Source organism: Phasianus colchicus, chromosome Z (genome assembly GCF_987193195.1).
Source record: "Phasianus colchicus chromosome Z, bPhaCol1.hap1.1, whole genome shotgun sequence".
NCBI lineage: Eukaryota > Metazoa > Chordata > Aves > Galliformes > Phasianidae > Phasianus > Phasianus colchicus.
Genome location: NC_143476.1, coordinates 91,143,312 through 91,156,876, shown reverse-complemented (window position 1 = coordinate 91,156,876; position 13,565 = coordinate 91,143,312). Strand labels below are relative to the sequence as shown.

Genomic DNA, 13,565 nt, shown 5'->3' with positions numbered 1-13,565 from the left:
TTCGAGTGGCGTTCTGGGGGGAGGATTCCCCAACCAAAACAGGGGCCAAGCACAGGGAAGCCGTCTGGAAATCCCCGCGGCTCTCTGTGGCGGCTGTGCTGGTAGAGGCGGCTGACAGAAGCCCGAGAACCACTCTGCCGCCCGCCCACGGTTCCCAAACGCCCCGCAGGCCGCTCCGCCTGAGGCCTACCCCACCGCCGTTGCTAGGCAACGCGCTGCGAGCCGCCGTTGCCTCACAGCCGATTCGCCTCCGGGCTCGGGAAGCCGACGAGGAAGGAAAGAAATTAAATCAGCCTTAAATAAAACCGAAAACGAATAAATAAAATCAGATTTAGAGCGGATTGATAAAGCGTCAATCAATCAGTGCCTCCCTCGCTCGCAGCGTGACGAATGTGCGGAGGGGCGTGGCGTGGCGTGGCGTGGCGTGGCGGAGCGGGCGGCGCAGGCGGCAGAGCGGAACGGCGCGGACCATGGCGCTGCTGAGAGGTGAGGATTCTGCTGGCGCTCGGCACCTCACGGCTCTTCTCGGCGCCTTTCGACGCTTTTCGGCCCTTATCGGCCTCTTTCGGCCTCTCTCGGTTCTTGTCGGGCGGCTTCCCGCCGTCTGTGGGTCCCTCAGCGCGGCCTGAGGGTCCCGGTGTGGGCAGACCGGGGCGCGGGCCTGGGAGCGTCCGTGTGGTAATTTCTGCCCGTGGTCGTAGCGACAGCTGAGCGGCTGCGGGAAGCTCCGTCAGCTCCTGAAGCGGGTTGCGTGGACGTTTCTGCGGAGCTGGGCTGGCTGTGGGTGTTGGTGGTCGCCTGTCTGTGCGCTCAGCTGCCGACACCACACCGTTCTTCCCTCTTCGCTTCTCATAGGGCTGCTTTTAGCTGTTTACAGGTCCAGAACAATCCCTCTACCCCGGGAGTAACAGTTGCGTAGAGGATTTGCAACGTCTGTTTTTGCCTTTGGAATCCACCCACTTGCAAGCATGCCTGTAGGGCTGCTGGAACGAGACAATCTTTGAGGTCCCTCCCAGCCCAAACTAATTCTGTGATCCAGGTCAGGCAGTGTGTGCTTAAACCCTCATTTATTTTTCCAGATATTTTTCCAGTTGAGCTTTTGATTCCTCCTACAGCTCAGGAGCACCTGTAGGAGCTGTCTCTCCCATCATCCAAAATCAGAGTAATTACACTCCAAACTCTATTGTGATTGGTTCAGTTTGGCATAACTTGGCTGCTGGGTGAGGTTGTGGTTTCCTTCTTTCCTTGCAGTTCATCCCTGCCTTCTCACTTTGTCTGGAATCAGTTCTATGGAGCTGCCCCATAGCAGCTGGGAGATGTGGGCAGTGGGGCTGAAAGAGAGGTGTTGTAAAACAAAGGCTGAAGTGCAAAGTCCCCAGCCCCTGTCTGTTTGTAAAGCCATGCTTTGTGATTCAGCAGATATCCAACCTGCTGGTCAAAAGGAGAGAAAATTCTGCTGACTTAGTCAGGAGCCTGTGCTGGCAGCAGCTGTACAGGCACAATTGTGGAGGAGATGGGCAGGAATCAGTGAAGTGCTGGATCAGAGGCACAGTCAGGGCTGTGCTGCTGGGAGAGTAAGCTTAGGAACATCAGCAGGCCTTTAAAACAGGGTTTGAATTATGATTAAATGAGTGAAAAACAACAGGCAGCCTCATTTTTGCTCCAGTGTGTGCTTGTGAAGGGTAAGTTTGTAGTGTTTGTTCCAAGCCTGCAGCACCGCCTTCATTCCTTTTTGACCTCTGAACACACAGGGACTTCTTCAGAGATACGTGTTTTAGCGGCTACACTTAATAACCTGAAGAGTGGGCTTTTTGGATGCATTATCTTTTAGGTCGCTTCCAAGCCAAGTCTTTCTGTGGTTCTGTAATCATACTTACTCCTTGCAGAAAATAAATGCTGCGTCTTACAGTTTTTGAATAGACAGCATATCAGCACTTTAAGGGAGCAGCAACAGTGTGCTTAGCAAAGACTTATTTCTAAGGTCTCCTTAATACTGTAGAAATAAGCCCATGGGTAGCATCTAGGTGTGAAGGATCATTTTGTTTTCCTGTTTTTTATGGTTTAAAAATCCATGTTGTTTATCACATTCTTCCTTATCCTTGAAGCTGCAACTCTTGCTTAGTCTGTGCTAGGGGATCTCCCATATCATCTTCTGAGCATAACTATTGCAATGCTAGGACTTGTCAGTGCAGCAAGGCTGCTCTTCAGCAGTTTGGAAAGTCCTTTCCTGGAGAGCATGTGATCTGGGATCTGAATATATGAGAGATGGAGGAGCACCTGGACTCTGACAAGAGTGATAAAGGCAGTGGATGAGAAACTTTGGAAGCAATTGAGCTTAATAAGCAGACATTTCCATTTGCAATTATTCTTCTATCTGCATATATCTCTCCTGCATTACTTAAAATACCAGCAGGCATTCTGTGGCAACTGCAAGTGGGCATGTGAGCTCTGTTGTTCAACTAGGGGAAAGTTCAGAGCCTGTTCCTGCTTGTTCTGGCACAGCACGGAGCTGTTGTGAGCAGGAGGTGTCCTGGCTAGGGCAGAGCTTTGTTTGATCTGAAATCCCCTTGGGGTCCCTCTGGTCAAGCATTGACAACAGCTCAATAACAGATTATTTCACAGGTGTGTCCACTGCGGGATCTTACAGATGTTCCTTTCCTGCCTGTAGAACACTGTCATTAATGTCTGATGTAGTGTGTCTTCTCCATAGCTAAAACGTCTCCTTTTTCTAAACCTTTTCTTGGAAAAGGGATACTCGTGGAGTCTTCCCAGCTTTTCCTTCTGACTTAATTCTGGCATATCTCCCCCACCTGAAGTATTGCTGCATCCTATATCACTTGTCTTGAACTACTTGGGTTCTTGCAAACTGTTACTCAATTGAGGGTAACTTCGTCATTTTCTACCTAGTACACTCTGTACAAATTTTTTAATGTATTCATTCTCTTTGGTATCTCATATATCTCTCTGATATCTCATAGAAAGGAACATAAGGCAGACCAGCTATTCCCTGCTTTGTCCAGCTGCAAAATTCTTGCTTCTCTTGCAGGTGTATTCATCGTTGCAGCAAAGCGGACTCCATTTGGCACCTATGGAGGGCTGCTGAAGGGCTTGTCAGCCACTGACCTGACAGAGCATGCTGCTCGGGCTGCGCTGGCTGCTGGCAAAGTCCCTCCTGAGATCATTGACAGTGTGATCGTTGGCAATGTCATACAGGTTGGTAGCATGGAAATTTTGTTGGTGGGTGAATATTTCAGTCACCTCCTTCACTGTGGTGCCATAGATAGTTACCTCTGCTTTGCAGCCAAGAATAAATCAGAGGGGTAGAGATGAAATGGGCGAGTAGCATTCATAGTGTAGTGTTTCCTGTTCATGTCTAAGGGACATACCCTGCATGATTTGGGACATTACTGGGAGAAAGGCTTAGCTTTCTTTTTTTAGGACCACAGATATAGTTTTAAGTAGGAGAGGCTGACCTCTGCAACCATACAGATTAATTTAGTGGCTAGTTGCTAATCCCCAGCACGTTTTTCATGTTTTCATGCCTTGAGCTGGATTGAAATCTCGTTAGAACAGGCCAGTGTGCAATTAGAGCATCACACTTACAACATTTCATAGTTCAGTGACTGCAGAGCAGCAGTTGTATCTGCATTTCTCATGGTTTTGTGTTTTTTTTTTTACCCTGTCAATCTGAGCAATTCTAAGTTACCTTGAACTAACTGCTGCTTCCTGGTCAGAATCTGGTCTTATATTGGTCTTTTGTGTGTATGTTGGAAAATAAGCAAGAAGAGAAAACAAAAGACCTTTGAAGCTGGTGACTTCAGAGCCTTTATGTCTCTGGGACCGTTTTTGTCATGATGTCTCCTTTATCACAGCCTCTGCATGTTCAGACATTAGTCCTTTTTGATAATATGAGTTTATTTTTTTGAAGTGACTCAGAACTTTTCTTACAACTAGCAGGATTTCTCTTGAATATCCACCTGTCTTCTGCCAATAATTTTATCACAATATGTTGACTTCTGATCAGAACTTTTACTTTTGAAAAGAATGAATATAATACAACCTACTGTTTGTTCTGCCTGCAGAGCTCTCCAGATGCTATTTACATTGCAAGACACGTTGGTTTACGTGTGGGAGTCCCTGTCCCAGTTCCAGCCCTCACTGTCAACAGGCTCTGTGGCTCTGGTTTCCAGTCCATTGCTAACGGGTGCCAGGTACTAAGTTCTTTTCTGCCTGTATTTCTGCATTAGTTGCAACTCTTATCACATCTTTAATAAGAGAGGTAGAAGCACGTACTGTGTGTTTGTGATGAGTCTTACTATGGGTTTCTAGCTACCACTGGTAGAGGCTTCACACTGCACGTGCATGGTTGTGTGCAAGAGTTCAGCCTCCACAGTGCCATTTTTAATGGCTGGTTTTAAAAATGGTCATTGTAGCTATTTTGAGTTTAATGTAAGGAATGCAACAAGTGTTAACCAGTGAGATAGAGTCCAGCTGTACCGTGGTTGTGTTCTGTGATCCTGTTGGCATGAATTAAAATTACTGGGTGTCAGAACCACAGATGAGGGCTTTTATCTTTTGCCCACTGTTTATATTCCCACCTAGTTGGCTATATAAGCAGCAATCTGTGCTTTTCAAGTGTTTCTTCCTTCAAAGACCCAAACTCTTTCATGGGTACGATAATTTATAGCAGCTAGGTGAATCATTTAAAGAATTTTTTAGTGGTCAGATTGTCTGTTTGCAGTTTAGGACTTTCAGGCTCTGCAGACTTGTAGCAGTGCTGAATTAGTTTGTGGTTAGGGTTTCTTTTGGCAGTTCACTTGGCTAATGTTTTCTAAAACTTTTTCTTTTGAAGTTGCTTTGGTTTTGTGGTAGGGATGTTTAAAACCAAGCCAAAACAAAACCACATGCTCAAACATCTGTTAACCTAACCATACAACCATAGAGATGCCATCAGGTTCTCAGTCCTGTCACGTAGGTGAACCCAAATTCTCTTCCTCTTCACTGATATGCCCATTCCTCACTGATGCATGAAGGGAGGAGTGTGTAAGACAGAGACAGACTCCAATCCTTATGGAATGGTAAACCTTTTGTGTACATATGCAATCAAGCACGAGTTCATTCTGTGTGTGGCTTCACAGATAGCAATATATTTCTGTAAAACAGTTGTTACTACCTTACTACCAAACAAAAGCAGCAAGTTACATCCTAAGTCTTTGGATTTATTGGTTTTTTTTTGTTGTTGTTGTTGTTAATAGGAAATTTGCCTTAATGACTCAGAAGTGGTTCTGTGTGGTGGAGCTGAAAGCATGAGCCAGGCGCCTTATGCGGTTCGAAACATCCGATTTGGAACCAGACTAGGAGCGGAACTCAAGGTCTGATACTTGTTATAAATTTCTGTTTTATAAATAAAGTTGTGTTTACAGAGGAACATATGCTGTCAGGCGTACACTCTTGGAAGTGAAATCATTGCATATTAGGTCCGGATTTAGATGTTCAAAGGGTATATCCAGCATTCAAACATCACCAAAATTGTAGGCTCACAATTTTATTAAGAATGCCAGTTTTCTCCCATTTCTAAAACAGTGCTTGAATTCCTCTTCCAAGATAAGTATATTAGTAAACTCTTAGAGCCAAAATTCGTTTGGTGCATTCCATCAAAGTACTGTCTATAATATATAGGCTCTTCTCAAAGTTCTCAGGGCCATGTTTGAGTGGAAAGAATCACTCTAGGGCCTGGTGTAAACTAGAATAGCAAACGAGAACTTGCATACTGCTTTGTGGTGAGTTTGTTCTAATTTATGCACAGCATCTGTAGGTGACTTGGGTTAATTTTACAAGGTGACTGTAGTTCCCAAGAGACTGGGATAATTAGAAATTAACAATCACAAAGTTAATATTGCTCTGCTTTAACATGTTCTTTAAATAATGTTCCTTGCAGCTGGAAGATACGTTGTGGGAAGGTCTAACTGACACACACGTTAAAATCCCGATGGCAATTACAGCTGAAAATCTGGCTGCAAAGCACAACATCACGCGAGAGGATTGCGACCGATACGCCTTGAAAACACAACAGAGATGCAAAGCTGGTTAGTAAATGTAGGAATTGAAGTATTTTGTTTGAGGCCAGTTTCAAATCTTGCTTTTAGCAGCAATTAAAATTATTTCTAAGTTTCATGTAGCTTGTGCATGTTAACATCATTTGTCTTTTGATTTGAAGAGACTCTAATTCATGCTTTACTTTGCTCTGGATAGAAAGAGCCCGCTCTAGCAGGGTTGATTTGGAATATACTGAACAGTTAGAGCAAACAGAATCTGAATGTATCTGAAGGGGGAACATTTGTTCAGGACCCGCATTTAAACTGTTTGCTGGACACTTTATATGGCCAAAGCCATAATTCAGGGACGTTGCATTACTGCAGTTGATTGTTAGTGTAAATAGGATTGTAGGGTAACGGAAAATAGGATGTGCAGTGTTCTTTGTGGATTTCAGCATACATTGCAACCCACAAGAAGAAAAGATCTAAGCATACTTTTAGGTTCTAATAATGTTGATTTTAACAGCTGCTACTCTTGAAAACAGACTTAATATTTTTTTTTTATGTGAGTAGGAGTGCTGTTTTTATTCTTTCCTGCTGATCTAAATGAATTCCTGGAGCCTTCACTACAAACTGTGCCACTGAAGAGACTTCTGCTTCTTTCTTGTTTTATGTATGATGTATAAGACTCCAGCTTGCTGGTTTTATTTCTATTTGTGCATTCACAGTTGTGCATTAAGGAGACACTCCTATGGCTACTGTGGAAAGAAAAGAATCTTGTAAAACTTGTTAAAAATGCCAGAGGCGAAACAACAACATCAAATGTGGCAGTTTCTGAGAGTTGGAGCTTCTTGGCTCTCTGATAAGCTCGAGAGTTGCAGAATAAAGTAACAATACATGAATGTATGCGAAAAATACATCTAGTGGTTTAAGGACGGGGAAAAGTGTAGTTATTTAAACTTGAAATAACATATCAATATTGGAGACTTTCTTTGGAGAAGTTTTGGATTGTGTTTGTACAGTCTTTGTTGTGCTCTAAAAACTAAACAGTAAGCCCCCAAATGGCTTATTTAAACAAAATCACGTATAAACAGCACTGTCTCTGAAGTTGTAGCTAAGACAGATCAAAAGTTGTGGGCACATGGAAATGGGATTATTGGTCATGCCGGGCAGTCATCTCCTGCTATTTTTGTAAGAGACCTTTTATTTTCCTTTTTGTGGTTTCAGCTCAAGATGCTGGTCATTTTAATGCTGAGATGGCACCAATTGAAGTGAAAACAAAAAAAGGGAAAGAAAGTATGCAAAAGGACGAGCATCCGAAACCTCAGACCACTATAGAACAGCTGGCAAAACTCCCACCCGTCTTTAAAAAGGATGGGACAGTCACTGCTGGGAATGCTTCAGTGAGTACGTCACTGCCTTGGATTATGATGGTGTCACCTTCAATGCTCTTCTAATTTGTTGTCCCTATATTATCATGCATTTTCTCATTGGGTGTGCCACTGCTTGTCTTTGTGGCACAACTAGTATCTTCTATAGTCCAAACCACATTTTGCTTTTGCTCAGAGCAGACTGAGAGCTTAGCAACATGTCAGTAGGGACAATTCCTCTTCCAGACATTATCTTAATTCACTGATTAATGTTCTTTGGGCCAGTACAATTGCTGTAATCATATAATCCAAATTCCTGCTTGAAATAGATCATAACCACAGTATGAATGTCTGTAATGTATCTTTTATAATTGTACAGTCATTATCTAATATTAATAGGGCCCCTGCAAATATACGGAATTATGTTTCCAATGTAAGGGAAACTTAAGTGGAAAAAAAAATACTTTTCTGAAACATTAAAATCAATTAATCATCTAATCATCTATTTGATGTTCATGGTCCACAGAGTAGTGAAAGATCACTGTATGTTTTGAATAAAAACCAATACAGCAGTTTATTACATCTTAACAACAGTGTCATGGACTCAGGTTTTTTGTTGAGGGACGTTTTTAGTTTAAAATGTGATTTCTTCTTGTTTGTACTTTCTCCACTAAGATTACTTTTCTCTGTTGTTACAAGGGGGTGTGTGATGGAGCTGGTGCAGTCATCATTGCCAGTGAATCAGCACTTAAAAAGCACAGCCTCACTCCTCTGGCAAGAATAGTCGCCTACCACTCATCTGGCTGTGACCCTTCCATAATGGGCATTGGTAAGTTGCAAGAAAATGCATTTTCTTTTATAGCATTAAGCAGAGTTAAACTCTTCTTCTGTTGGGCATTTTAGGGAGTATGTGCCGTGCCTGACCTAGCACCAAACCACAGTCCCTGCACCACTTTTCCCTCCTTTTTTACTCTGTCTGTTAGTAAGTCAAGAAAATAGGTATGCTCTCATTTAAAACAAAAAAAAAATCACAAAAAACTGACAGATTTTATCCTGAAATTTGCCTTAGATTCCCATTAATGTTTAATTATGAGTTGTTTTGCTGAAGGAGTACTGGCTTTGTCTACACTTTTCATTATTTACTCCATTGCTTAAGTTAAGACTAGGTTCCAACATCAGATATTATTCTGGTAAGCCCACTAATCATTTTTTCCTAGTCTCATGTTTTATGTTTTCTAATCAAGTAAGCTGTTAATGCAAACAAACCTTCAAAGCTGATCCAGACATGCCAGGATTTTTCCCTTCTGTTGGGTTTGCAGACGGCATTGTACCCCAGCATTACTTTTCCTTTCTGCTGTTTTCTTCAGAGGACTCATTGTTGGCTGGTTTCGTGTGTCAGTACAAATGCAAATGAAGCATTGTCAGATTTGCTTTCTTGCTCAGGCTATCTGACTAAGCCAACCTTCAAAGCAAATGCAGAGGGAGGGTTTCTTTCGCTAGGCTTCATGGAGTCATTGTGCTTTGTAAACCAGACCATTGTTTGCAGGTCAGGCAACTCTTTTAGCCTGTTTAAAAACTTCATAAATCATACGGAGGAACATTTCAGTCCTTAACTCCACAGCAACTGAAAAAAAAACAGATGAGATTCATAGACATGACAGCAACAGATCTGAGAACAGAGGAGCTCAGATGGAGCAACTGCCCTTTCACATACTGATAGTGTTGGGCAGACAATGTCTAAGTGATAGAATGCATTATTTAGAAAAAGAGGCTGGGGAGGGAAGTCCCCTTGGCTGTCAGTGATGGTCTTTGTATTGTCCACAGGAGACCTTCCCATTACTCTCGTACATAACGAGCATACTAAAATCAGTCTATAAAGAGAAACATTTAGGGTCCGGTATTAAGCCTAAACCTTTCTAATGATCCACTGAGCTTTGACCTAAGCCCTTTCTTTTTTTTAATGTTTCTGTCTCTTGGCTCATTTACTCATTTTTATGTTTTTTATTCTTCGGGCTGTGTGGTGTCAACATCATTTCTTGATAGTGAGACGCTCAAGTCATGTTTTATGATCATTTTTGTTCATCTAGCCATCATCTCTCATCTGATTTTGTAATCTTTGACCTACAGGCACATATCTAAATAGCCCTTTCAAATTCTTTTAGAATATTTCTTTCTTTGGGTATCTATGCTTTGAGATTAATCTCCCCTGCTGACTTATATTGGGTTGTAGCTTTCTTCTAGAGGCAGTTCTATTGCCAAATTCTGTAATATTATCCCAAAAAATCCTATTTGTTTTTGTTCTTCAATTGGCTGTTTCAGTCAGGGTCTGAGGCAACGTTTTGCTATGCAGTGCATTTTATTCTATTTTAATTAAAAAAAATTATTCTTTAAGTAGAAGTTTTATAGTTAAGTTTTATGAACAACACAAAAACATCAATTCCATAACTAAACACGTGACCACCAGACCCCTAAACACGTGCCTTTTTCTTTTTATATGTGTCTGGAGGCTGCAAGTGGTGAGCTGAAGCCAAGAGTACTGGAGAGGAGGAGTTGCCTCAAAATGGCCTTAAGGTTGAGGTCTTTTTTGTCTAGTGGCTGTCTTCTTCACTTCAAACCTATGTGTGTCTAACAACATAGCCGTTCAGCAGTAATGGCACTCCTTGCTCTCCTCAGCAGTTTGTGGATGAGGCTGCCACATAGTTTTTAGATTTTTCAGTTCTTTTACCACAATGGTAGAGCTGGTGAGTGACATACCCAGAGTTCACTGCCTTTGCAGGGACTTATGAGAGGCAGTCTCATGAGGCGATCCTACATGTAGCATGTTTGTAAGGCTTTATTTATTTTTCATTTAACTAACTATGCATACCATTTTCCAAACAGGCCCTGTTCCTGCAATTACTGAGGTTCTGAAGAAAGCAGGACTGACTTTGAAGGACATGGATTTGGTAGAGGTAAGAGTTTCAATATGGACAATGGGGTTGCTGGTCTTTTTAGGAGGAACACTGCACTCAATGTGTTTCCACAAGGTAGGTGTTTATGCATGCCTGCAGCCCACCTGTCTTTGCTTGCCTGTCTGACCTTTGTCCAGCTTGTTTCAGCCAGATAGTTGCATGGTCATAACTAAAGTCGCAGACATGTGAAGACTGAAAATGGCTTGATAGCATTCTGTAAGAAAAAGGCTACAACACAAGGCTGTTCTGTTGGCTATATGTCATAAACACACGCATTGGAATTCTTTATAAAAAAAAAAGTATAATACATATTTGCTTTGTGTCAAGTATGCCAGAAGGGTGCAAATTTGTTTTGTTGACATGATGATTTATATGCTATCTTAATACATGTCAAAAGACAATGTTTAATTTTTTTTTTCAATCAAAATGGCTTGGAGAACTGCATCTCATTTAATCTTGTGTGCACACTGCTGAAAGCTTTTGTGGGAAGTCTGTGTAAGCAGGTGTATCATTTCTCCCATGTTTCAGGTGAATGAGGCATTTGCACCTCAATATCTGGCTGTTGAAAAAGTGTTGGGCCTGGACCCTGAAAAAACCAATGTCAATGGAGGTGCCATTGCTGTGGGTCACCCTTTGGGCGCTTCAGGATCGCGAATCACAGCTCACCTGGTTCATGAATTAAGGTACGTTCATGACTTACAGCTGCTGGTAGTGAATGCAGCACTGCTGTTTTTACACCCGCAAAGGAGTTTTAACACAGATACTATGCAGCTAAAAATCTTCCAGTCCACTGACTTTATCACCTTTCTCCTTTAGACCATTTCCAGAAATTTTGATTGTTTTGGTATGCTTAGCACAATTTTAGCCTGAATTTTCCAATTTTTTTTCTTTCTCCTTTCCATTATCTTCAGAGCAGAGATCACTGAATGGGATCTCTGGGCAGCCTGGTTGGCAGCCCTGCACATGGCAGGGGGGTTGAAACTAGGTGATCATTATGGTCCTTTTCACCCCAGGCCATTCGATGATTCTGTGTTTCATTCTATGAGTATTTTGCTGGTGCTTACAACACTCACAAGATTTCAGTCATAAAGGCTCAATTGGCTATTTGCAAAAAAAAAAAGTTTGCTTGTGCTGTAGAAAAAGGAGCTTTAAAAACTCCCATGGCAGTAAAATTTTACTTGAATTATGCCCTTTTTAGTATATGAGTTAAAGAAGTAACTATCCCTTATGGTATTCCTTCCCATTTGGTATGTTTAAGAACAGTATGATGTACCATCTTTTAGAAGGTCCAAGACCCAGACCTAGAACTCTTTTTCTACAGAAATACTTCAACAGCAGTGGAGGCTTTGTGATATTTTTCTAAAAAAAGAAGAACATACACATAATTACTAGTAACTTTGAAATGTTGATAGTTAGTTTCTGTTTATAAAATCAGGACCACTATTACTATGGCTTTACGAATACAAGTCATTTTCACTGTTACTTTTCCGGTACAGGCGTCGTGGTGGGAAATACGCAGTTGGGTCAGCTTGCATTGGAGGTGGACAAGGTATTGCTCTTCTCATCGAGAACACAGCTTGAGAAGTTCTGGAACTGGCAGTGTTGCCTGAATTACCAGTTCTCTGAAAAACTTTGTCTTTTCTGATGGTAAATCATCACTGTAATCCCTTCACATACAACCATTCCTGCAAGGTAAAGGAGTGGCTGAAAGGTCTGAATTCTAAACAAGAAGATTCAGTAATGTCTAATACCAATATAATTTCACACTGGTGAAGTATTTTCTAAAAGCCTCTTTTCAATCAAGTTTAATGTATTGCTGTAGGCAAAATTCTTATCATTTCCTGAGGAAATTGCCTATCAAACTTTCACCAATCTGCCTTAAATAGCAATGCAGCTTTTTAAGCGAGTACTGCTTCAGCTTTTCTAATTTCAGCTGCTGTCTGGCATACGTGCCTCTTATCATCAGGAAGTGTGAAAATGTAATTGGAGACCATCTGAAGTATGTGTTAATTGTAGACTGATGGCTCCAAATTGTACTCTGCTATTTTGCAAGGCAAAAGAAAACGAGAAGTTGAAATGTTTTTGGTGCCTCTCAAGAGAACAATAAATTGAACTGTTAAAAAGAGCTTCGTATTTGTTTCTTTTAGAAGTAAACCGCTGTGAGAATTGTTACTCTCGGTACATCAGTGTTTATTATTGGAAATGCTTCTTTCCCTGGCTGCAGTTACTGGCACTTACTGAGGACTTTTTAGAAAACTCTAGCAAATCTGCCAGCCTTCCAAAAAGGTGATGCTGCATCTGGTAGTGGTGTTACATGTCACTGTGTCCCTACTGCAGCCCATTTTGTAACTTCTTCTGATAGTATCACATAGCTCATCTCTTGAGCAACCTCATGTGGGGCTGTTCTCAACTCATCTGAGAATTCCAAATATGAGCAAGTTCCCTCAGCTCTTACACGCAGCAGAGATCACATTGTGAATTATGTTGGATATGTGTGTTTGAAGTGAGATCTTTTATGAATGCAGTCTTGAGTCTAGAGGACTTCATCCTCTAGGCTCACTTTGCAGTGGAGCAATTTGCAGCTTGCTTAGATAGAATCACAGAATAGAATCATTAAGATGGGAGAAGACCCAAGATCATCTAGTCCAACCAGCAGTCCATCTACATAGGTGTCCACATTGCATGCTTGCAGTGAGTTAGGCAGATCCCTTGTCAGAGAGAGAACATGCTTCTCTGTAGTGTCTTCTGTACTACCTAGGCTAAAATAGTAGCAAAGATTTCAGCCTTCAGTTTCTTTCATCCTCAGCCTACTGTTGAAATTTTGCTTATCTGTGAATTCTTACTGCCCTGGACTGTGATGATTGTGAAAGAAGGGAGGCTGTTCAAAACCAGAGTGTCTAGATTTACGAGAAGTTCAGGTCAAGGCAGCATGTTAGAATGGATAGATAACTGTTGAAATATGCTCATCACAATTCCTGGCATTTCGTATGAGTTAGGTGTCTTTAATGACAGTAGTGCAGTTTATATGGATTAAAAACCTAGCTGCTGTAAGGCAGCAAACCACATGTTCATTGAATGCAGTTTCTTTTTTTCCTTCTTCTATTGTATTTCAGTAAGTTAGGGTTACCAGGGTTTCATTATTCAAGATTAAGTTCCCACATGGATTTTATAAATTAGGATTCATTGCTCCTTCAGAAGTAATTAATTTT

At 41.6% G+C, this 13,565-nt stretch overlaps 1 protein-coding gene across 1 annotated transcript; it reads left to right on the top strand.

Annotated features, from left to right (window-relative positions):
* Positions 1-383: 383 nt before the first annotated feature.
* On the top strand, positions 384-12,481 carry ACAA2 (acetyl-CoA acyltransferase 2). Its single transcript, XM_031597112.2, has 10 exons — positions 384-486; positions 3,047-3,213; positions 4,083-4,211; positions 5,256-5,372; positions 5,939-6,086; positions 7,263-7,438; positions 8,105-8,234; positions 10,286-10,356; positions 10,885-11,039; positions 11,853-12,481. The coding sequence occupies exons 1-10, from the start codon at positions 471-473 to the stop codon at positions 11,935-11,937; spliced, it is 1,194 nt and encodes a 397-aa protein (XP_031452972.1). The 5' UTR covers positions 384-470; the 3' UTR covers positions 11,938-12,481.
* The last annotated feature ends 1,084 nt before the right edge of the window (positions 12,482-13,565 follow it).

Excerpts from the sequence above, each read along its gene's own strand:
- ACAA2 (XM_031597112.2), top strand. Across the intron at positions 7,439-8,104 it reads TCACTGCTGGGAATGCTTCA|GGGGTGTGTGATGGAGCTGG; the intron begins GTGAGTACGTCA and ends TGTTGTTACAAG. Across the intron at positions 10,357-10,884 it reads AGGACATGGATTTGGTAGAG|GTGAATGAGGCATTTGCACC; the intron begins GTAAGAGTTTCA and ends CCCATGTTTCAG.